The 24,176-nt window shown below is 36.1% G+C and overlaps 1 protein-coding gene across 1 annotated transcript in view; it reads left to right on the top strand.

Moving 5' to 3' along the window:
- ARHGEF38 (Rho guanine nucleotide exchange factor 38) overlaps positions 1–19,349 on the top strand; it is a 153,021-nt gene extending 133,672 nt beyond the window's left edge. Inside the window, exons 10-14 of the mRNA XM_019962355.2 lie at positions 1,127–1,438; positions 6,074–6,217; positions 7,037–7,235; positions 7,380–7,639; positions 16,614–19,349. Coding sequence (XP_019817914.2) covers positions 1,127–1,438; positions 6,074–6,217; positions 7,037–7,235; positions 7,380–7,639; positions 16,614–16,799 — 1,101 coding nt within the window. The 3' untranslated portion in view covers positions 16,800–19,349. The remainder of the gene's footprint in view (positions 1–1,126; positions 1,439–6,073; positions 6,218–7,036; positions 7,236–7,379; positions 7,640–16,613) is intronic.
- The last annotated feature ends 4,827 nt before the right edge of the window (positions 19,350–24,176 follow it).

Below are 24,176 nucleotides of genomic sequence, written 5' to 3'. Positions count from 1 at the left end.
TTTCACTTTATGCATTGGAGAAGGAAATGGCAACCCACTCCAGTGTTCTTGCCTGGAGAATCTCAGGGACGGCAGAGCCTGGTAGGCTGCCGTCTCTGGGGTCGCACAGAGTCGGACACAACTGAAGCGACTTAGCAGCAGCAGCAGCAGCTACTCAGATGTTGATTCACTAGAACATCTTTCAGGGTACAAAAGAGAAATCTTTTTCCAAATTGCTATAGCCTAATCATGACACCCAAGCCTATATAATAAAGGGAAATATTGGGTAGTTAGCAAACATAGGAGACTTAGAACAGAGGGGAGGCAAGAGGAAACAAAAGAAATTAAATCTAGACTGCTCGGGTGCTGGCATGGAGCTAAACAGTGATTCAGTGTTCATTTTCAATGCCTCAGACCCACAAATAGAACAATTTAGGACACAGGATCAGCATCAGCTTAATCTTGCAAGGTATTTAAAGAGGAAGCAATAACTATCTAGCCATTTCCGTAACAGGAACAAAATACCTGTAATAAGGGGGTACTCTCTGTATAGAGGATACAATTGCACTACCAAATTTAACCAGCAGGGTAGACAGGGAAGGGGTGGGCGTTGCAGGTGTGGGAGGAACAGACACAGCCTCTCCTAAGACCAACTGTCCTCCTTTTATTGCTAGCAAAGGAGGCGAATGATATGTGCATTATTAATAATACAGGTTTGGTAGTCCAAGATGGAGATTACCTGCAATGCTATATTCGGGAGGAGCTCCACTTGGCTCTGAGATTAGAACGAAGGGGAAGGGGAAAGTGTGGAGGGAGATGACCCCACTGACAAAGCCAATGGTTGTGGAGAGAAGACTGGAGCGTAGTTTGGGTGTGCAAGTTTCAACTTTTGTATTCTTCTTCCTGTTCACTCTTCAGTTCCAACGTTAGAGTCTAGAGTTGCTATTTTAGGTCCTTGCACAGGTTTAGCTAGACAAAAAAAAAAAAAGAAAGAAACACAACATGATCCCTTGCTCTTCGAACTTGGCTGGGTACTTTTCTGCCTTCCTTTGTGCTCCAGCAAAGAGGAAGTAAGCCTGTTGCTAACAGCTCCGGGCTTGGTATCGGGTGTTCACTCCGTGATGGCGTTGTTCTGCTCTTTTGGCAGGCAGCTCATTTGCAGAAGCTCGTCCTGACGCCCCTGTCAGCCCTGCTGTCCCTGTTCCCAGGGCCTCAGAAGCTAATCCAGAAACGCTATGACAAACTGCTGGACTATAACAGCTACTTGCAGCGGGCGGCGGCGGATGAGTCAGACTTGGCCAAAAGGGAATATGAGGCCCTCAATGCCCAACTGGTGGAAGAGCTCCAGGTGTTCAATCTGGCCGCGCGGAAGATCCTCCTCAATTGTCTGTGCAGTTTCGTCACCCTGCTCAGGGACCTGATGATCGTGGCCCAGCGGGTTCACACCACCACGGTGCCGGTAAGCACAGCAGCACGATCTGTTAGAAACCACGCCGTGCAAAACAGCCTGCTCATAGCGTGCTTGAGTGTGGTGTGCATGTGTGTGGTGTCCGTTTTAACTGAAGCCAGGCAGAGAGTGTTCTGCTCCTTATCCCTCTTCCCCACAGGAAGCTAAAAGCAAGTTTCCTAGTGCAGGTTTACTGTGACTTACACACACGGAGTTCTTTTTGGAGATTCCTTTTCAAACACCGAACATCTTTCAGCTTGGCTCTCTTTGTTGGCAGAGCCGAAGTAGCTCCATCTGCCTGATGCGATCTTGAAGCTTATCAATTTATATTTTGTATTATCTTCCTATTCAACAGTTTCTAAATGTTAACCACGACTAAGACATGGATCCAAAAATAAGGCCATCTCAGTGTAGTGACAGAAATAGGATATCCGTCAAACCAGTCTTTGTTTTGCTTTTGTGTTTCTCTGAGGAATAGAAGCCTGATGTGTGTGTGTGTATGTGTGTGTGTGTGTGTGTGAGAGAGAAATATGTGCATATATATGTGCATATATCTAAAACAGGGCTTCTTGGTGGCTCAGCAGTAAAGAAGCCGCCTGCAGTGCAGATGTGGGTTCCACCCCTGGGTCAGGAAGATCTCCTGGAGGAGTAAATGGTGATCAATCCACTCCCATATTCTTGTGGGGAAAATCCCATGGTCAGGGGACCCTGGTGGGTTACAGTCCATGGGATCACAAAGCCTCGGACATGACGGAAGCGACTGAGCATGCATGTGTATATAAAACATAGATATAGTAGTACGAAAAATATATATCTATACCTATATATCTTAACTTTCCATTAGGGTATAATTTTATAATCATTTTCTGAAGAAGAAGAAAGATATTTACACCCTAATATCAACTTAAAAAAAATTAGCTTTGTTACCTGGCCTTTCAAGTGTATTACTTATCTTTCAGCTGGTTAGATATCTAATGGACATTTGGAGAAAAATATATTGTATAATTAACTTTTAACTTATCCTCTGAATTAAGTTGGATAAATAGGTGCTACATTTACTTGGCTCAAGAGAAAAAGCTATATAAAAATGTATAAGCAGCCTCACACCCATTCTGACTCCAAACCACCTCATCTCCTGCTCTCACCCCCATTGATATTAGTTTATTTTTATTGTGCCATTAAAAGTCTAATAAATGCAAATATGTGTTTTATTTCTTACACAAACTAGCAAACTGTAGTACCCTTCTGCAACTTGTGTTTAACATCCATGTCAGTACTTAGCCTCATCATTTCTTCTACATCTTTATATGTCTACTGCATACTTGTACAATATTTTTTGGTAACGACTTTATTGAGATATAATTCACATACTATATACTCCACCTGTTTAAAATATAACGATTCAATGATTTTTGTAGATTCACAAGAATCATGCAGCCATCACCACAATTTTAGAAAATGGTCATCACCCCCCAAAGAAACTGTGCCATTAGCAGTGACTCCACTTTTCCCCTAGCCTCCCCAGTCCCAGACAACCACAAATCTCCTTTCTGTCTCAACAGATATACTTATTCTGGACATTTGGTATAAGGAGAATTTTACAACATGTGGTTCTTTGTGACTGGCTTCTTTCACTTAGTATAATGTTTTCAAGTTTTGTCCATGTTGCAGATGTGTTTTACAACTTAATTCTTTTTATTGCCAAATATTACATTCTATGGGTATATCACATTTTATGTATCCATTCATCAGTTGGTGAACAATTGGGTTATTTGTACCTTTTGGCTATCATGAATAATGCTGCTATGAACATTCAAGTTCTTAACAGATATATGTTTCCACTTCTCTTGGGTGCATACCTAGGAGTGGAATTTCTGGATCATAAGCTAACTCTATGCTAACCTTTTGAAGAACTGCCAGTCTGTTTTCTGAAGTGGTTGCACTATTTTACATTCTCATTAATTATGACTGAGGGCTCCAATTTCCTCAATCTGTCTTTTTATTATGGCTGTCCTAATGGATATGAAGTGATAACTCATTGTGGTTTTGATTTGCATTTCTCTGATCAGTCCCCTATTTTAATTTTTTAATCCCCCCCATTTTTAAACTTTTAAAATTGAAGTGTAGCTTATAAGATTATATGCAGTAAAATGCATCTATCTGAAGTGTATATCTCAATGAATATTTGCACATATATGCATCTGAGTTACCACCACCCAGATCTAGATATAAGCCTTTTGTGGTTCCCTGTTAGGGAACTATAATTTCCAGATTACAGTCCTCCAAAGGTAACCACTCTTCTGACTTATATTACCATGCACTGTTTGGCCGGTTTGTATTTTATATAAATGAAATCACACAGCATGTATTCTTGTGTATATTAATCTGTCCCTATTGCAAATTTGGAAAACTCAGCAGTGGCCACAGGACTGGAAAAGGTCAGTTTTCATTCCAATCCCAAAGAAAGGCAATGCCAAAGAATGCTCAAACTACCACACAATTGCACTCATCTCACACGCTAGTAAAGTAATGCTCAAAATTCTTCAAGCCAGGCTTCAGCAATACGTGAACCGTGAACTTCCAGGTGTTCAAGCTGGTTTTAGAAAAGGCAGAGGAACCAGAGATCAAATTGCCAATATCTGCTGGATCATGGAAAAATCAAGAGAGTTCCAGAAAAATATCTATTTCTGCTTCATTGACTATGCCAAAGCCTTGACTGTGTGGATCATAATAAACTGTGGGAAATTCTTCAAGAGATGGGAATACCAGACCCCCTTACCTGCCTCTTGAGAAACCTATATGCAGGTCAGGAAGCAACAGTTAGAACTGGACATGGAACAACAGACTGGTTCCAAATAGGTAAAGGAGTACGTCAAGGTTGTATATTGTCACCCTGCTTATTTAACTTATATGCAGAGTACATCATGAAAATGCTGGGGTGGAATAAGCTGGAATCATGATTGCTGGGAGAAATATCAATAACCTCAGACATGCAGATGACACCACCCTTATGGCAGAAAGTGAAGAGGAACTAAAAAGCCTCTTGATGAAAGTGAAAGGGGAGAGTGAAAAAGTTGGCTTAAAGCTCAACATTCAGAAAACTAAGATCATGGCATCTGGTCCCATCACTTCATGGGAAATAGATGGGGAAACAGTGGAAACAGTGTCAGACTTTTTTTGGGGGGGCTCCAAAATCACTGCAGATGGTGACTTCAGCCATGAAATTAAAAGACGCTTACTCCTTGGAAGGAAAATTAAGAGCAACCTAGATAGCATATTCAAATGCAGAGACATTACTTTGCCAACAAAGGTCCATCTAGTCAAGGCTATGGTTTTTCCAGTGGTCATGTATGGATGTGAGAGTTGGACTGTGAAGAAAGCTGAGCACTGAAGAATTGATGCTTTTGAACTGTGGTGTTGGAGAAGACTCTTGAGAGTCCCTTGGACTGCAAGGAGATCCAACCAGTCCATTCTAAAGGAGATCCTGGGTGTTCTTTGGAAGGAATGATGCTAAAGCTGAAACTCCAGTATTTTGGCCACCTCATGCGAAGAGTTGACTCATTGGAAAAGACTCTGATGCTGAGAGGGATTGGGGGCAGGAGGAAAAGGGGACGACAGAGGATGAGATGGCTGGATGGCATCACCGACTTGATGGACGTGAGTTTGGGTGACCTCCGGGAGTTGGTGATGGACAGGGAGGCCTGGCATGCTGCAGTTCATGGGGTCGCAAAGAGTTGGACACGACTGAGCGACTGAACTGAACTGAACTGATTGATAGATATTTGGGTTATTTCCAATCTTTTTCTATTACAAATAGTGCAAGAGTGATTTTATATGTGAGCAAATGTATTAATATCTTTAGGAGAGATTTCTGAGTGTCCACTAGTGTGTGGAGCGATCTGATTGCAATTTCATTTGGGAACTCCTGGTGATAGCCATCAACAGGTCTTTCCTCTTGTGTTGTTCAGAATCTTCAGAGATGTCCTTTCAAGTTTTCTGTCCAAAGGGAAATGGTTGACTGTGAAGCCCGGTTGGCAGGGTCTCTGGATCCAGTCTATATCCACTCACTTAATCACCCTCTTTCTAACTTGGGTCCCCACTGTCATTTGTGCCTAGTGTCCCAGTCTAGAGACTCTCCATTTTACCATTTGCAGAGAAGAAAACTTCCATCTTCTGCTCAAGTATTGAAAGTCACCAAGATTCACTGAGATGGAGAAGGAATCTTGGGATCCAAATGCTTCAGAACAGTTCCAGTTGTCTATATCTGCATAACAGTTTACACCAAACATGGTGGTGTGAAACAACCAATGGTCACTTATTATTATGGTCTCTCATGGTTCTGGGGTTCACTGGGGTCAGGTAATCACTCTCAGTGTCTCAGTCAGATAATAACTGGGGCTGAAGTGTCACAAAGATTTTCTCAGGCCATTGTCTAAGGTTGGTGGTTGGACGATGATAGAAGACTCAAGCAGTTGGAGATTGGAATAGCTGGGGTTGCAGATACCCTACTCCTTCCACCCCACTCCCACTGGATCTTTCAAGATGGTCTTTTAATATGGTGACGCCAGTGCAACTGGACTTCTTCTATAGTGACTAGAGTCTCCCTAAAGTGTCCCAAGAGAAATGTTGTATCATTTCTACCTTTAGGTACCACAGTTGGCTTCAAGCATCTCTGAAATTCAGAATCGAGTACTAGAAGAGGTTCAAAACCTGAATTTTGTAAAGGATAACAGTGCTACCTTTATTGAGAGGAAACTTAGTTTTGAAAAGAAGAAGCCTGTGCAAACTCTGGTGAGTTTGGTAGCATTCAGTAACAATGATGACTATCACTTGCTTTCCTTGTTCAAATCATAGTATGTTATTTTTCATATCACTTATTTCATTCTAGTATCTTATAATTACCTACTTATTACACATAGAATTTCTCATTTATTTCTACCTTCTGCACTATGATCTCCATAAGGTCATAGGTTTTTATCTGTTTTGTACAAGATGTATACAGAACAAGTGCCTAAGTGTACTTGACGCAGGTAGGCACTGTATAAATATCTGGTAGGTGAATGAACAGAATTTTACAGAGCAAAATCATTACAGTTTAAACCTTACATTTTTCTAGATAAGGAATCTTATTCTGCAGAGATGAAGTGGCTTTTTCAATGTCACTTAGTAGTAGAGCTGGGACAGGGGCCAAGCCTCTTGACTCCTGCCTAATTTACTATTTCCCAGAAAAATACATGCACATATACAATGTAATTAATTAAATATTGTTTATCAAGTGCTTAATACATAAGTGCCTACAACATCGCAAAAAATTTAAAAATGTTCAACAACCAAGAAGGATTAGAACCTCTGCCTTTTTATTCTCAGCCGAATTTTCTTTCTTCTCGACAACACTGCCCTCATGTGCTAACTAGAAAATTTTTCACTGCGTAAGTCAGCTAAATACTTTCACAATAATACCTGATCTATGCCTCAACATTGAAATAATCCCAAATTAATGTTTGGGTTCCACATTTTAAAAAACCTCCAGAGAAGAAATACTTACCAGTATTTATTTGTGAGGATTTTATTATACATCTGTCTAAATAAACATCTCTCCTAACTTTCCAGCCAGAAGTGCCACGCCAGACGGACACTCACCGCTCCAAACTTCTATCCACATACAGCACAGAGGAACTCTACCAAGCTAAGCGCAAGTGCAATGCCACCCAAGAATATGACATCAATCTTCTGGAAGGGGAGTTGGTGGCTGTGATCAAACAAAAAGATCCACTGGGGAGTACCAGCAGGTGGCTTGTTGACACAGGAAGTGAGTTTTTTGCATAAGATGCAAAGAACTTCCACCTCTCTACTGCTTGAAATCTTCCCAGGGGCCTCTGTGTGCTTCTCCAAGTGCAACTGTTTGGAAAGAGTATATAAATAACCTTGTTTCTTCTTTTTATTTCCTACCCAGTTATAAAAGGATATGTGTATTCCTCCTTCCTAAAACCCTACAATCCAGCAAGAGTGCAGAAGGTGGATGCTGAGAACAGGTTCTGCGATGATGATTTTGATAACATCAGCCTCTTTGTGTCTTCACGGCCAGCCAGGGACAGTGTCGCAGGCACCCCAGAAGGTAGCATAAGTGGTAGCAGCTCATCTCTTAGTGGAACATGTGGGAAGTCTGAAACAAATGGTACCGACGCTGACAGTCTTCAAGAGGCAGATGAACAGGTAAGAATTTGAACCTTGATGTGAAGAGGCTTGGCTGTTCAAATCATGAAATATGTTCTCTCTTACCATGAGACTCGGGAAGTGTCAGCTTCCGTTTTGTGTACCTTTTTTCAAGGGATTTAATTCTCTGAGCCTGTTTCCTCAAATGAGGAAAAGAAGACAGTAATTCCCACTTGGCCAAGTTGATGCGAGGATTAGAAATAATGTGTAAGTGAGCTATCTATGAATTGGTTGTTTTTAATCTCTAGCATAACACCACCACATAATGACATATACTATATACTGAAACTTTGAAAAGCTACCATTCCCCCATTTAACCAGTGCAAAGTCTATTGGCATAATCCTTTCCCAAAATGGTAAGTTAACTATTATATAGGGCTCCTTTTGCTACCTCAGAAAGTTTCGGTATATTTGTTAATCCCCAGTGGTGACCAATTAACTGGTTCCTTTTTTTAAACTTGCTTTTTTCTTTACTGGCTTTATTAATTAATATTAACTTCTTTAAAAAAATAAGGTTAATACATGTTATTTGTGAAAAGTCAAAATAGTAGAAAAATATACGTAAATTAAAAGTAAAGATCTTTATTCTCTCCTCAGTCCTACTTTGCAGAGATAACATGCAGGTATATCTTTTCAAATACTGTATTTATCTGAGTATGTTTATACTTACATGAGTGGGAACATATATGTTGTACATAATTTTTTTTCACTTAACAATATATCTTAGATACAACCATACTTAAATATCTACCTTCTTCCTTAACAAATTCTGCATAACACTTCATTATTCAGATATATCACAGTTTATGTAACTATTACCATAATAATAGACATTCAGAATATTTTGAGCTTTTTAAAAATTTCAAACAATATTTCAGGCAAGATCCTTATTCATCTATTTTTATACACTTAAATGAGTATATCTATAAGGCAAGTTCCTAAAAATATTGGAGCGTCAAAGGAGATATAAAGTCTTGATAGACAGTGCCATACTGCTCTTCAAAAATATTTTATCTATTCAATTTCTTTCAACAATACACTGAATGCTGTCCAATTCATGTCTGAAACTTTAAAAATGGTTTTATTAAGTACTTACTTACATATCATAAAATTTATGCAATTTAAATATACAATTCACTGACATTTAGTATATTAACAGTTACCTGAATCCAACTTTAGAACATTTGCTTTACCCTAAAAGATTCTTTGCACTCATTTGGAGCCCTTCCTGTTTCCCACTTTTAGCCCCAAGAAATCTTTAATCTACTTTTTTCCTCCATAGATTTGCCTTCTTTGTATTTTTTGTATTAATGAAACCACACAGTATGTGGTGTCTTACAGACAGCTGCTTTCACTTAGCATAATGTTTTTTGAGATTCACCCATGTAGTAGTATGGATATGTAGTTTGTTGCTTTTTATTGCCTAATAGTATTTTATTCTTCGAATATAGCTTATTTTGTTTATCCATTCACCAAATGATGGACATCTGGGATAACTTCTATTATGAATAATCCTGCTATGAACATTTTTGTGCAAGTCTTTGTGTGAATTTCATTTTTCTTGAGTGGAGTTGCTTATTGGTACCATTAAATTTTTAGAAAACTGTCAAGCTGTTTTTCAAAGTGATTGCACCATTTTATGTATCCAACAACAATCCGTAAGGATTGTGAACTGCAGTTGCTTCACATTCTTGCCTTATTGCTTTTTTTTTTTTTTTTTATCACAGCCGTCTTAATGGAAGTGAAGTGGTATCTCATTGTAGTTTTGATTTACATTTCCCTAATGACTAATGCTGTTGAATATATTTCATGTTCTTATTGACCATTCCTGGTTGTTTTTTTTTAATGAAATGTCTTTTCGGGTATTTGCCCATTTAAAAATTGGGTTCACTTCTGTTCTTATTATCCAGTTTTAAGAATTCTTTATTTTTCTGGATACAGTTCTTTATCAGATATGTAATTTGCAAGTATTTTCTCCCAGCCATGGCTGATTCTAAACTCATCTCTACATTCCTGTGTGTTTTTACCACTTTCCTGTCTTGAAGTTTCAAAACCCTTTTTTCACTTATTCACTCTCAGCTTATTCAGAGTTTTTATAAGACTATATAATGTTACAATACCAACTGATTAATGAACTTTTTTTAGTGAAATCGATATACTTGATTAAATGTCCTGGCTGACTTTGCCTTACCTCAATAACCTGGAAGGACAGACAATGGAGGACGAAATTTGTGAAGACACCCTAAAGCTGGTTAGATGTTGAGTTCTAGTTTTTACTTGGCTTTATAGGAACTTTTAGATGAAGTGCCTCACTTAGGCTCAGCATGGATTTTGTAGTTTAACACTGCATCTAGTGCCAGTAGCTACTGCCACTGCAGAGTAATTAATTGCTTTGAGTAATCCTATCAATATGCATCATGGGAATTAGGTCCATTAGAAGTTTCCATTACTGAGGGGGAAAATAAGAATCTTCTTTTGCTCAAAACAAAGTATATTAATGACATCTTCCCAAAGTGCTGTTTGTTCTCCTTTTCCTCTGAGATTCAAACCAATTCAAAATAGACTATGGTGTCATGGATATAAATACAAATATTATTACTGGTACAACTGAATTAGAAAAGGCAGCTTGGATCTGTGAACACATAGGATCCCCTGCACCCTTCCTTTGACTTGAAATAACCCAACTCAAATTTCAGATTTCTTCCATTAAATAATAATGGCATGGTCTGTATTAGTTTTCTATGCTGCATAACAAATTATCACAAACTAAGTAGCTTAAAACAACATAAATTTATTATCTTATCATTTTCTTGGTCAGCAGTCCAGACCACAGCTTAGCTGGGTGCTTTGCTTGGAATCTCATAGTGCTGCAGTCTAGATGTTTGCTTGGCTGTGCTTCTTTCCGAAATTCAAGATCCTCTTCCAAGCTCGTGGTGATGGCAGAATTTAGTTCCTTGTTCCAGTAAGACCAAGGCTTCCATTTTCTTGCTGGCACAATCTTTGGTACTTCTCAAAGAAGACCAAGTTTAATAATGGCCAAAATCCAGCTCTAGAGGGAAGTAATGTCTTGAGAATCAGTGCTCTTTTCTTTTTCCATGTGAATAATACTGAGAACATAATTTTTGACTTCTGAAAAGTTGGTTGTTTTGTAATAATTCTAGATTCACTATCTGATCTCCCCTCTTAACGTTTTTCAACTGCTTATAATAATGCTATATGTCTAGCATGTAATCATTTAAAAAGTGCTTCAAAAGTTAGAAGGCTGTAACATAATGTATCTAACTAGTCATTAAAATGATGCTTTAGAGAGCTATTTATTGAGATGAAAAGATTTTAAAATATATCTTGAAGTGAAAAAGCAGGTTGCAAAAATTATGTGTACTATAATTACATACTTAATACCACTTTAGGTAGGTAGAAAGAAAAGAAGAGGACAAGGAATAAAGGATAAAAGAACAAGGTATTCACAGAAATTGGGTAAATTTTTGTGTGCTTACCTTTATTTGAAACTTTTTTCTTTTACAAAAATTACTTGCATGATAACAATTTATATTTTTTAACTAAAGAACATGAAGGCTTGCTTTTGTGGGTGAGAGAGAATGAGCATTTTTCACGCAATATGACTATCTTGGCTTCCTGAGCTAATATGATGTAATATTGTAAATGCTCATTTTGCAGATTTTTTAGTTTTGGAAAGGAAGATTAAGATATATTATGATTTTAGTTGCTGCCAATTAGAGAACTGGGATGAAATCAGTAAAATGAGTGAAGATAAGTAGAGTGGCTCACTAAGCGAGGAATAATTAAATGCACAGTTACAGAATTAGGAAATGGCGAATTGGCAGTGGCACTGCAAGGGAAGAGCTGGTGGTTGTAAACAGCAAGTAATACATTGGGTATCAGTCAATAATACAATAATACAGGGTGTTATTAAAAAAGGAAATATGGAGAACTGGATTGTAGTCACAGAATATTGTACATAAAGTGAACCAGAGCTTTATATATTGCAAAGAAGTAATTAATAAAATATATTTTACTGAATGCCAAGGAAAGGATCAGATGATTATGGCTTAAATTTCTAAAACTGTAATAAATGTGTCTGGACCAAAACATAGTAACATTGAAAGTTGAAGGATATGGCTTAGAACAATGAAAACATTTTTTAAAAAGAGAGAAAACCTTTAGCTCTTAAATCCATAACAAACTGAAAATTTCTAACTTGTAGTCTAATGTTATCAACTACTGTCTCTTTAAAAGCAGATTTACTTCCATTTTGAATATTTATCTTGTGTTAAATGGAGGCACAAACATATCTAAAAATTGAAAAATTCTCATCCTAAGGTAACTATGGACTATGATCATCTAAAGTATTCAAAGTGTATAATTTTGTAATTTAACTTTAAAATTTTATGAGTGTTTATATTGAATGTTTAAAATATAAGCTTTGCTAGGTAGATTTTTTATTCCCCCTGAGAGTATATCTCCCAAATTGAAAGACCACCACAAATATTTAGGAATCATATTATTAGTAGGTAATTTGACTTGATAAAAAATCTATAGCTGCACTGATAAAGTATGTATATTATGTACGCACGTATGCATGCTAAGTTGCTTCAGTCGTGTCCAACTCTGTGTGACTCTATGGACTACAGCCTGCCAGGCTCCTCTGTCCATGGGATTCTCCAGGCAAAGATACTGGAGTGAGTTACCATGCCCTCCTCCAGGGGATCTTCCTGACCCAGGGATCAAACTCATGTCTCTTATGTCTACCTGCATTGGCAGGCAGGTTCTTAACAAATAGCGCAACCTAGGAAGCCCCATAATATGTATAAACATTGCAAAAGATGGCTAGCAACTACTAATGTGGGCTCTTAAAGATTATTTCAGAAGCTGTATTATAATATATCATATTCCTGAAAGCTTTTGCAAACCATATCTTCCACTCTGTTCTTATGGGTATATTCAATGCCTTCACTTTCTAAACAACAAAAACAGCAGCAACAGTATATTAGAGATTCCAGTCCCTTTCTACAAGAATACACTCTGCACATCCTTGCTAGAAGAAGAGTTTGGTTCCTAAAGTACTATGAGATATGAATGAAGCACACGATTTGGAGTTGGAAGATACAGTCCAAGTAGTACCAACTAGCTCTATGATTAGGAGCATGTTACTTCTCCAAGTTTCATCTCACAGGGTTGTTAAGGAGACAGCACATTTGACATGTAAACTGTTGTGAGAGCTATAAAAGGTGGTCATTATTGCTACCATCTCTCATCTGAGATGGGAATGCCAGACAACCCTACCTGCCTCCTGAGAAATCTGTATGCAGGTCAAGAAGCAACAGAACTGGACATGGAACAACAGACTGGTTCCAAATAGGGAAAGGAGTACGTCAAGACTGTATATTGTCACCCTGCTTATTTAACTTATATGCAGAGTACATCATGAGAAACGCTGGGCTGGATGAAGCATAAGCTTGAATCAAGATTGCCAGGAGAAATATCAATAACCTCAGATATGCAGATGACACCACCCTTAGGGCAGAAAGTGACGAACTAAAGAGCCTCTTGATGAAAGTGAAAGAGGAAAGTGAAAAAGTTGGCTTCAACCTCAACTTTCAGAAAAGTAAGATCATGGCATCCGGTCCCATCACTTCATGGCAAATAGATGGGGAAACAATGAAACATTGAGAGATTTTTTGGGGCTCCAAAATTACTGCAGATGGTGATTGCAGCCATGAAATTAAAAGATGCTTGCTCCTTGGAAGAAAAGCTATGACCAACCTAGACAGCATATTAAAAAGCAGAGACATTACTTTACCAACAAAAGTCTGTCTAGTCAAAGCTATGGTTTTTCTAGTAGTCATGTATGGATATGGATGTGAGAGTTCAACTATAAAGAAAGCTGAGCACTGAAGAATTGATGCTTTTGAACTGTGGTGTTGGAGAAGACTCTTGAGAGTCCCTTGGACTGCAAGGAGATCCAACCAGTCAATCCTAAAGGAAATCAGTCCTAAATATTCATAGGAAGGACTGATGCTGAAGGTGAAACTCCAATACTTTGGCCACCTGCTGTGAAGAACCATGTCACTGGAAAAGACCCTGATGCTGGGAAAGATTGAAGGAGGGAGGAGAAGGGGATGACAGAAGGTGAGATGGTTGGATGGCATCACTGACACGATGGACTTGAGTTTGAGTAGGTTCCGGGAGTTGGTGATGGACAGTGAAGCCTGGTGTGCTGCAGTCCATGGGGTCACAAAGAGTCAGACACAACTGAGTGACTGAACTGAACTGAACTGATTGTTACCATTCCATTGCTCAAGAATTTATGGCATCTCCTTTTTGGTTTTCTCTTTACTTCTTTAATTTGCAAAATGATACATACCCACCAGTCTGTCTTGTATGTATCTTGTATGACTCAAGATAATCTCATGTGTTCTCATATGATATTCAAGCCTTTCAGCCTTACTTTCAAAACAAACCAACATATATTTGAATTCCTACTATATATCATTGATATGGTCAATGGAGAAAAATTAAAATGTGGTTCGTCTCCTCTAGCTCATGCTAGAGCTGTTGAAATGATACATGTCAGTGGTGTCAGAATACCATCAAAAGCTAAATAGTTCAAGTTCTAAAGAACAGCTTACGCTGTATCTGTACCATTGACCCTTGAACAACTCTGGGGTGAGGGAGCTGACCCCTGGGCAGCTGAAAATCCACAAAAAATTTTGATTCCCCCCAAACCTAACTCCTAATAGTCTACTTTGAGTAGAAGCCTTGATGATGATATAAACACTTGATTAACATTTATTTTATGTTTATGTATTTTATATATATACATACAATAAAGCTAGAAAAAATATTAAGAAAATCATAAGGAAAAGAATACATTTAAAATACTTTACTGTATTTACCAATATGTAAGTTTATGTCATTTATTTACAAAATGAATCATTTCTTAATACATCAACATTATATGATATAAAGCAAATGTAATTGTATTTGCATTACTAATGCTAGACAACAGAAATGAAAAAATTATATAAAAAAGAAAATCATATTTATTTACAGGTATAACAATTTATGCATTGAAAACAAAGCAGCACTCGGATTGTTTTATGGTAGCTTAGTATAATCAGTATGATTGCTTCACAGTAGCCTAACCTATGCACTAATGACTAAATCATAAAATTTTTTTGGCATACAGTATTACAGTCATAGTCATAGTATTGGGTGGGCCAGAAAGTTTTTTTGGGTTTTTTTGAACAATCCAAACAAACCCAAACAAATTTTTTGCCCACTAATACAAACTGGAAATGTTACACTTTTTAAAAAAATCACTTACCTATGATGATAGGCTGATATGCAGTCTCTTCAGTTATGAGAGGCATACTGAATGGTAATATAATTCTTTGAAAGCAAAGTTATCAAACAGTAAGAAAACATTATAACATTATTAATTTTATGTTAAATATCACTCATCTGCTTTAGTAATTTAGTATTTTATACATTCATGACATCTTATTTTTTATCTTTTCAATATTTCTTAACTATGTGGTTCATCTGTGAGTTTTTTCAAATAGTCACAAATCTCCCCATTTTTTTTACAATATACTTACTGAAAAAAAGTGTGTAAGTGGATCCACTCAGTTGGGTATTGCCCAAGGATTAACTGTAGTCCCCGCTCCACAACCCAGTCTCCTGCTCAATGGATTTATCTTATTTCTCGTTTCCTTTTTATCCTGACCCTCAGTTTTGAGAAAGTGAATCTGCCTGCCTTTTCCAGGTACTGTTTCCGTGTATTCATCTCTGTACCTTTGAATAGGAAATATCTACCCTCTTTATTAACTTTGTGACCTATAAAAGGTTACTTCTTCCAAAACCCAGCTCACAAACTAGCTTATATACACACACACACACACACACATATATATATGTGTGTATTTATGTGTGTATGTATCACCTGCATTTGCATGGTTTTTTTTTTGTTTTGTTTTGCTTTGTTGTTTTTGCATGTACTCCCATTTTTTTGGCATTTTTTTCCCTAGTGGGGTTATAAGTGCTCTGACAATATAATATCTGGCAACTAATAGATACATAGTAATTTTTAATTAAATAAATGAATGAATAAATATTGTTAGCTGACTGCTTAATTTTATAACATAACTAAACATTTTTATTAACAGTCTTAGTGGAAGAGGGACTAAACACTTAGAGGCTTCTTCTGCATCTAATAATTATGAAGTTTTCTTTTAAGGTTAAAGAAAAATTATGGTCACTCAAAGAATTTAAAATTATAAATTTAATACACTGTCATTATAAAAGTTTATAAAATAAGAAAATAAAAACAAGAAAAATTTAGTAATACTTCTAAATCTTGGAAATCTTTATTATGTTCATCTATAATAATTGTACTATTCAAAGAAAACCACCTAACAGTATTAGACTTATATTGTACATCTGGTTTCTTTTTGACTGAGTATTTTATCATAAGCATTTTCCTGTGTTGTCTCAGAAAACAGTATTTTTATGACTACAAATTTCCTTAGTGTAAGCATCTAGAATTTAACTATTGTTTACTGAACCTTTAATGTTATTCCACCTCCCTCCCACTTTTCACCTTATAAGTGGGTATTACATTAACATTATTATGCAATAATCTCTTCCAGTGTTTCCATTTCTGTAGAAGAGACTCTTGAGCTATTACTGAATCAAAAAAAGCTAACATTAAAAAGATTTAATAAAAAGTTCCAAATTGCCTTCAAGAATGAATAATTTAGACTCCTTCCAACAGAACAGTAAGAATGGCAATTTCACTGTTTTCATCTTGGACCATACTTTGGCAAAATAAATCCAACAAAGGAGTTGGGGAAATGGAACTTTACGAAATTCTAAATCTTGGAAATCTTTATTCTGTTTGTCTAAATTTTTAGGTTCTGCTTCTAATAATATCATTTGCTTCTTTGTCTAGATTTTCTATGCGGTTCATGCCTTTCAAGCACGGAGTGACCATGAACTTAGCCTTCAGGAATACCAAAGAGTTCATATACTTAGATTTTGTGACCTAAGTGGTAATAAAGAGTGGTGGTTAGCTGAAGTTCAAGGACAGAAAGGCTATGTTCCAGCTAACTACCTTGGGAAGATGACTTATGCTTAAGAAAATAAGCCTTTGACTTTCATTTTCTGGCAAGTTGTTGATTGACTACCTCATAAAACTGCCATTACAACATGTTGGCCTAGAAATCAAGAAACCTCCAAACTATTAATTTAAGAGCTGACACCATTTCAGATTTTAAGGAAGACTATGCTTCCAAACAAGATTATTTCAAAATGTACAATTAGGAATGCATGTTGAAGGAAACACCAAACACACAGAACGGCGAAACAAACAGCCAAAGCTCCAACTATCAACTCCTTAAAAGTGATCTTCCGAAAGGGTAAATGTATTCTTTATCATCATGAAAGGCTGGGTCTAAGGATAAAGGTTTTTCAATTTACTGTATTTTATTTTTCTGTATTATATATTTTGCCTTAAATGTTTTTGTTTTTATATTTTTCTCTTTTGAACACGCATGCATGTATATACCTACACACACATATATACCATAACATTACATGGTTTTACACACATGTATGTGTACTATGTGGTACAGATTATACATATATATGCATGAACAAGGGAGTGTACTAAAAAGACATAAGAACAGAAATCGATTACTTAATTATGTGACTCTCTCTTTAGTGGAAGTTTTGAATTTAAAAGAACCCTGACTAACATAATGGTAATATCTAACATTTACTGAATGCATATCAAGTGCCAGACATTATTATAAATGCTTTATATGTGGTAAATTATTTGATACTCAAAACATTATGAGGAAACTATGGCCTAAATAGATGAAATAATTTATTTAGCCCAAGTTACATTGCTAGTAAGTGGCAGGGCTGAAATTCAAACCTAGATCTAGTTATAGAGGTCCATACCCATAAACATTACATGGTATATATTTACTATCAGCAAAGAACATAGTGATAAAAATAATCAATGCTGATGAGGACCATGTTCCTCTTAGGTCCATATTTAAGTATTGAGAAATTTTTCAAAATCAAGGGCTATTGGAACTTCCATGATTAGCTTAGAGAATAGGAAGTACCTAAGTTTATTATTTTTATTTTTTGCTTAAACATTGTTGAAAGTGAAATTGTTTAAAAACTATCCAATATGATCACTAACGATACTTTAATGAGAAAATATTTTTGGATCATTCAATCATGTAGATGATGAATGAGGAATATGTGTTCCGTGTTCTGAGCCAAGATGTAAATATTCTTAGTTGCTGATTTGTACTTAGACAAGGCAGGCATTGAGGATAGCACTTGCTGTAACACAATGTCCCGGGACACTGAACTTTCATTTAGGAATAGCTCAGAACTGTCCTCTAAGATTTCAGGCATGTTTTGTCTCAAGACATTTTATTGAACGAAAGATGTTGCTTTGGAATAGAAATAAAGATTGAATTTGACTAAGTGGTTTCTTTTAAAAACCAAACTAAGGTAGATTTTCATTGTCCATATAAAATGTGTTAATATATTAAATTTTAAAATTTTAAAGTTAAAATTACTCTCAAAGATTTGATCTCAATAATACATATTATTACATCTATTACTGAGGAATACAAAAAAATGAAGAATGCCGTTTTTCAGAGAGCTGTTGACCTTTAACATACACAGGGCATGTACAACCATAGAAATTCATGAGAAGACATTACATGACAGAAAAATTTATATTTTATGATATTGTTTCTAAAATTCTTAAACAAGGTTTATCAGGTTCTATTTATAAGTTGTTTCTGCATAAAACTTTGAGTCGGGTACCAAAAGATTGGATGTACAGCAACTTTTTGTCTTTTAAAGGGTCCTTTGTATTCAATAGTGAAACATAAGTAAATTCCAGTTTGCTTAGGATAAAGCAAAAGGAAATCCAAACTTGTAACTTGTGGCATATCATGAATCTACCAACAACTAGTGAGGAATTTTTATATAAATTAGCTGTGACCTAAATACTCCTCCCTGAAATGAAGAATTATATAAACAACACATATCTGGTTTTCTGGCTGAAATAAGTGACTAGATGTAGATGTATAGGAGAAGTTCTGTCTACCTGTGTAGTCCTAAGATTGATGCTTCCTGTCTGACCTTAGAAGAAACCACACCACTGAAATCACAGCTGCAGTTAGTAACTGAGCAAGACTTCCAGTGAAGCCACCTTCTGCAGTTCCCCACTATTGTGGCAAATATGCATTACTATAAAGCAATGCTGTTGCTATTTTAAAAATACGACCTACATTTCATATGCTATTTAGGCTTTTTAAAAAAAATTATACAATATATACATTTTAAAAGTATATTATTTAAAATCAAGTAATTGTAATTTTTTAGTCAGGCATTATTTTGTTGGGTCTAAGGGAAATAAAATCCCATATGTGTGTAAGTCTTCAAGAAGTTTAAAAAGATAGGCCTGTTGGTGACATCCCTGCATATAAGGAAAGGAATGCTAATGTAATTCTGTTCTTTCTTTATGTCTTTAAAATCAAATGTTATTATATAGTAGACAATTCTCTGAAATAGGTATTTTTACTAAGAATGAAGGGGAAATTTTTGTGGCTGTTTTTCTTTATGAAACAAATAAACAGGTGTATGTATACACTTTATTTAGTATTTATTTTTAAATACAGATGCCTTAAGCAATATACATAATAAAGTTTAGAAATTATATTTTAAACTCTAGTAATACAAAGTTGCCATGGGTGCTTAAATCATGTGAAAGAGTCACAAAGCCACTATGTGAACATTTCTTGTATTTTAGAAAAATATCTGGTCTTAGTATTTATTAATAAAACATTTCTATGAAGGAAGAATTGTGCAGAAGAAATGTCATGCACATTGTTAGTCATATAAATGCAGCATTGCATGAACAGTTTTAAGTACTGGTATATTGCATATCTTCCCTAAAATATAACTTGGACTTTTAGAAATAATGGCTATTAAGTGCCTGTCACTATTTGTGATGAATATTTAGATAATTTACAAACATTTAGTAAACATGGAATTAAAAACTCTCCATTTTTCCATCAACTTCTTTGACTTCTGTCAATGGCAAAAACCTCTCAAAGTTATTGTGAATTAAAGAGAGGAAATCTTTATATCCTAAGATGGCAAAACCACTTTATTTAGATCCTATTTGTCAAAACTATATGGCTTCTTAAGGTACTCAGTACACGGTTCAATACTTGAATACATTGAGAAACCTCACAACATTTAAGCTAAATTAAGACATGTGCATTTACATTATAGTGATGAGGAAGGAATTAAATTTCACTGACTGGAAGGACACTAGATATTATATGCTTTATAGAGATATCCTACTATTTATAGAATGCTATTATTTTTAAAGTCTATTTTTTTCAATTACCTCTCTCATATATATACTAGATAGTATATATAAAAAGTCACTAAATTCTCTGTGACCTACAAAATCATTCCAATATAAAAATATTTACTGCAGGAATTCAAGCTGAATCTCTGTGAGCCAATAACTGTGCTCACAATATTACACTCTACATACAGACAAAACTTGCTTTAATTTCTCAGGAAAATAAGTCACATTTTAGTATATGCCAGAACAAGATGTTCTTGTTCAAAAATCTTGTGAATGTATTCTTAGTAAATTAAAAACAGCTTCTCTTAAAGAAATATTACAGTATGTAAACATGGCTTTCTCTACTTGCTTATAATTTTTATAATTATTGCGCCAAATGTATTTCCGTAAAATGATGTATTTCCTATACAACCTATGGTTACCATAGTTTATAATCTGTTACTAATAAACAGTACTACCACATCCTTGTTAAGAGTCAGAATCACCTAACCTTTGAATATTAGAGGCCTTCCATTTTATCTCATTCATTACCATTTATGTTTTAAAGAGGAGGAAACTAAGATCACATAGCTAACACATGGAGAGACTGGGATTCAAAAACAGGTCTTCTGACTTTAAGCCAGTGTCCTTTTAGAGTTTTAAGTCACTAAAATCTCCGATTAAATAATCTTAACAGAAAAGCACAATATGCAAAACAGAAAAGTGAGACTGGCTAAATTTCTACTAAAATGGGATCTGAACTTACAATCCTAAAAGCTTGCTTTTTGGCTCACCTATGTATCTGTCTATTCTTTCACTGAGCCAAGAGCTGCAGTGGGAACACCATGATGTGCAAGACACACAAAATCCCTGCCCTCACACAACTTAAAATTCTGTGCCAAAAACAAACAACATAACAAAATAAAACAAATGATAAATACTCTTAATATAAAGCTGGCTACATTCATCACATGCTCAGTTATAAAGTTCACTTAATGATATGGAAAAATCAAGGTCTAAGAGCTACTTGGGGTAAACTCTAATACCAAATATACCTCTATGAAATACCAAACTTAGTTATACACTACTCGATGTATGTATCCTACACATATGTCCAGATTCTAAATATATATTTATACACGCATGCAATCTATAATCACTGCAGATGGTAACTGCAGCCATGAAATTAAAAGACGCTTACTCCTTGGAAGGAAAGTTATGTCCAACCTAGATAGCATATTCAAAAGCAAAGACATTACTTTGCCAACAAAGGTCTGGCTAGTCAAGGCTATGGTTTTTCCTGTGGTCATGTATGGATGTGAGAGTTGGACTGTGAAGAAGGCTGAGCGCCGAAGAATTGATGCTTTTGAACTGTGGTGTTGGAGAAGACTCTTGAGAGTCCCTTAGACTGCAAGGAGATCCAACCAGTCCATTCTAAAGGAGATCAGCCCTGGGAGTTCTTTGGAAGGAATGATGCTAAAGCTGAAACTCCAGTACTTTGGCCACCTCATGCGAAGAGTTGAGTCACTGGAAATGACTCTGATGCTGGGAGGGATTGGGGGCAGGAGGAGAAGGGGATGACAGCCGGTGAGATGGCTGGATGGCATCACCGACTTGATGGACACGAGTCTGAGCGAACTCTGGGAGTTGGTGATGGACAGGGAGGCCTGGCGTGCTGCGATTCATGGGGTCGCAGAGAGTCGGACACGACTGAGCGACTGAACTAAACTGACAATCTATAAAAGAACCATGCTCAATAAAAGTTAAATTACTTCCTAAACAAGTTAAGTCCTCTCTGAAATACTATAGAAAGTAAAATGCTTTTTTTCAACTCTATCCAGCAGATGTCATTGGTAATTAAATATTAACTACGTGCAACTGTTTGCATTATTGCTTTAATTTCTTGTAGGTACTGAGGTTATATTAGTTATTACAGTTGTTGAACTGAGCTTGTATCATATCATTTTATCTAGTTTAGTTCAAAATGATCCTGAACTATATAAACAAATGATAATGAATATACATATATTTTTTGGTCTTTTGACACTAAAGGGGACTTGGAGTTGATGCCAAATTGATATTTAATCAACAGAAACCTGAGTTTCAAAACAAAGACATATGCAGGCAGATTTTAAGCATGTAAATAGATGTTTACTGCACATTGTAAGTATTATTTCAAATTTGAGTTGTAACTTACCATGAATTCAGTGCCATTATTTAACAAAGCACTTTAAAATGTCTTTCCTTAAAAAAGGCCAAGCTTACTTTAAAATGTTTTAACATCACAGAAAGCATTTACTAATATATTTTAGAACAATAATGTGAGAAAAATATAGGAATTATGCGCAAGGGTTTGAGTTCAGAAGTTTATAGTTTTAGTAGCATACCTCAAAGCTGAAGGAACAGGCTGCTCAAGTTTAGTGAATGTAAGAATTTGCTGGACGTGTAGTTTCTGAATGAAATGAGGTATTCATGAAGTATAAAATGACTACTACATTTTGCGGTGAACAATGAACTATTCCTCTGATCCAGAAAGCCTTATGTCTTCTGTCAGAATAAGGTAACAACTCAGATCCTTCACAATTTCTGAGAGAAATGTGAGAAAAGTATTGCACTTAAAGGGCATGGGGGCTCACAATCTATTGGAAGAGATAAATGCCTAAATAATTGATATGAGGGGATAAAAAGATAAAAGCATAACACAAGAACATTAAAAATTACTTTTGAAAAGAAGAAGTTGAAATATTTGGTGGGAGAGGGAGAATCAGTTGAAATGAGCCTGGGACTGATAATGAACATTTAGCTATGGTGGGCGAGGAATAGAAAACTTTATTATCGGGCCATCCTTGTCTTCTTGTAAGGCACCTATTCGGCAGGATCAATTATTGGGACTGTGTTAAAAGACAGAAATATAGATCAATGGAACAAAATAGAAAGCCCAGAGATAAATCCACACACATATGGATACCTTATCTTTGACAAAGGAGGCAAGAATATACAATGGATTAAAGACAATCTCTTTAACAAATGGTGCTGGGAAAACTGGTCAACCACTTGTAAAAGAATGAAACTAGAACACTTTCTAATACCATACACAAAAATAAACTCAAAATGGATTAAAGATCTCAACGTAAGACCAGAAACTATAAAACTCCTAGAGGAGAACATAGGCAAAACACTCTCTGACATACATCACAGCAGGATCCTCTATGACCCACCTCCCAGAATATTGGAAATAAAAGCAAAAATAAACAAATGGGACCTAATTAAACTTAAAAGCTTCTGCACAACAAAGGAAACTATTAGCAAGGTGAAAAGACAGCCTTCAGAATGGGAGAAAATAATAGCAAATGAAGCAACTGACAAACAACTAATCTCAAAAATATACAAGCAACTCCTATAGCTCAACTCCAGAAAAATCAATGACCCAATCAAAAAATGGGCCAAAGAACTAAACAGACATTTCTCTAAAGAAGACATACAGATGGCTAACAAACACATGAAAAGATGCTCAACATCACTCATTATCAGAGAAATGCAAATCAAAACCACTATGAGGTACCATTTCACGCCAGTCAGAATGGCTGCGATCCAAAAGTCTACAAGCAATAAATGCTGGAGAGGGTGTGGAGAAAAGGGAACCCTCTTACACTGTTGGTGGGAATGCAAACTAGTATAGCCACTATGGAGAACAGTGTGGAGATTCCTTAAAAAACTGGAAATAGAACTGCCTTATGACCCAGCAATCCCACTGCTGGGCATACACACTGAGGAAACCAGAAGGGAAAGAGACATGTGTACCCCAATGTTCATCACAGCACTGTTTATAATAGCCAGGACATGGAAGCAACCTAGATGTCCATCAGCAGATGAATGGATAAGAAAGCTGTGGTACATATACACAATGGAGTATTACTCAGCCATTAAGAAGAATACATTTGAATCAGTTCTAATGAGGTGGATGAAACTGGAGCCTATTATACAGAGTGAAGTAAGCCAGAAGGAAAAACACCAATACAGTATACTAACGCATATATATGGAATTTAGAAAGATGGTAACAATAACCCTGTATACGAGACAGCAAAAGAGACACTGATGTATAGAACAGTCTTTTG

This window comes from Bos indicus, chromosome 6, assembly GCF_029378745.1.
Source record: "Bos indicus isolate NIAB-ARS_2022 breed Sahiwal x Tharparkar chromosome 6, NIAB-ARS_B.indTharparkar_mat_pri_1.0, whole genome shotgun sequence".
NCBI classification, from domain to species: domain Eukaryota; kingdom Metazoa; phylum Chordata; class Mammalia; order Artiodactyla; family Bovidae; genus Bos; species Bos indicus.
Note: the sequence above shows the minus strand (reverse complement) of the source record. Positions and strands in the feature narration are given on the sequence as shown.